General features: G+C 35.8%; 1 protein-coding gene across 1 annotated transcript in view; it reads left to right on the forward strand.

Annotated features, from left to right (window-relative positions):
* The window catches only part of PARD3 (par-3 family cell polarity regulator), a 611,228-nt gene that overhangs the window by 325,267 nt on the left and 284,523 nt on the right, over positions 1–1,438 (forward strand). Inside the window, exon 13 of the mRNA XM_019652604.1 lies at positions 271–399. Coding sequence (XP_019508149.1) covers positions 271–399 — 129 coding nt within the window. The remainder of the gene's footprint in view (positions 1–270; positions 400–1,438) is intronic.

Genomic DNA, 1,438 nt, shown 5'->3' on the forward strand with positions numbered 1-1,438 from the left:
TCTTTGTCTATTACTCATTGCTTGTTAATGCTCTTGTGGCTGTAGCTTTTGGTTTATTGATGAGCCCTCAAAGATTTACTACTTCCTGTTTCACTTCTAGATACCTAGCCTGCGTTTCTTTATTAGCCGCAGTGGCCTGGTGGTTACCAGATCGTACCGAATTTACCACGAAATGAGTTATGTTTCATAGCAGACAAGATCAGTTCTAGAATGTGTGTCTTTTCTTCTGTTTGCACAGGATTGCAGCTGAAAACTTTTTACTTGTTTCAGGTAAATGGAGTAGATTTAGCTGGCAAATCCCAAGAGGAAGTGGTTTCCCTGTTGAGAAGCACCAAGATGGAAGGGACTGTGAGCCTTCTGGTCTTTCGCCAAGAAAATGCCTTCCACCCAAGGGAACTGGTGTGTAAATTTAGAGCAGATGAAACTTTTCTGATGTACATGAGCCAGGGATCTCTGGGCCAGCTACCTGATGGCCAGTGTTTATTGAGACATTTTCTAGGCAGTTTCTCTATTTTATGTGTCTTTCAGCCTTTACTTAATACAAGCATTCTTTTCTCATATTTCCTGAGTTTTGGAAATAGATACCCGCAATGTTGAGTGTAGGAGTATTTCAAAATCAGATTGCTGGGATATTTCCTAGGACAGCAAATGTTTATTACTGAATGCTTTCAGATGGACTGATTGAATACAGACACGTCGATTAATTCATAACTGTCACTTCAAAGGCTGTTGTTGAAAGCTTGCCATATTCTCTACTACATATGACAAATCTTCATATTTCAGATTTTCATAGTGCATGTAGCTAAGCCAAACAAAGATGCATGATTGTTGTATGAAAAGGAGTACCTCAGTTAAATGTTATTATTGAAAATAAAGAGACCTGAGTGGCAGGAAGCCCATGGCCATTAATTACTAATATAAACATTTGGAACGTCAGATGAAATATAAAGGCATTTGTTTTGCAAATTATGTTACTTCTTATACATAAGAGTATATCAATATATCTAAATATTAGGGTATTTCCGTAGTATTGGTATGAAGGAAATATGCATATTAAGTTGACATAGATCTGAGTGCTTTTCTGCAAAAAGTGCTGTTTCATTTATATATAAAAATTACATAATTGGAGGAAATCACCTTTTATCTTTTGATGTGGTGTGAAGGTGGTTTTACTTCAATTACAAGTGGTATTTTAAATATTTCAGAAACAGATTCTAATTGGGTCATTTTATAACATTTGACATTTCTTTCAGCTAGAGCTTAGCTTTCTTTAAAAAACAGTTAATTTGTTTACACTAGAGTGGGAAGGCATTAGGGGCACAGTTTCCAAATTTGTCCTATAGCCCTAAGTCTCTTAGGCTAATACTTCAGGTATATCCATGGCTAATAAAATGTTCCTTTTATTATAAACCAGGTAAATTTTAGTTATAGGACTATC

The sequence above is a fragment of the Hipposideros armiger genome, unplaced genomic scaffold (genome assembly GCF_001890085.2).
Source record: "Hipposideros armiger isolate ML-2016 unplaced genomic scaffold, ASM189008v1 scaffold_183, whole genome shotgun sequence".
Classification (NCBI taxonomy): domain Eukaryota; kingdom Metazoa; phylum Chordata; class Mammalia; order Chiroptera; family Hipposideridae; genus Hipposideros; species Hipposideros armiger.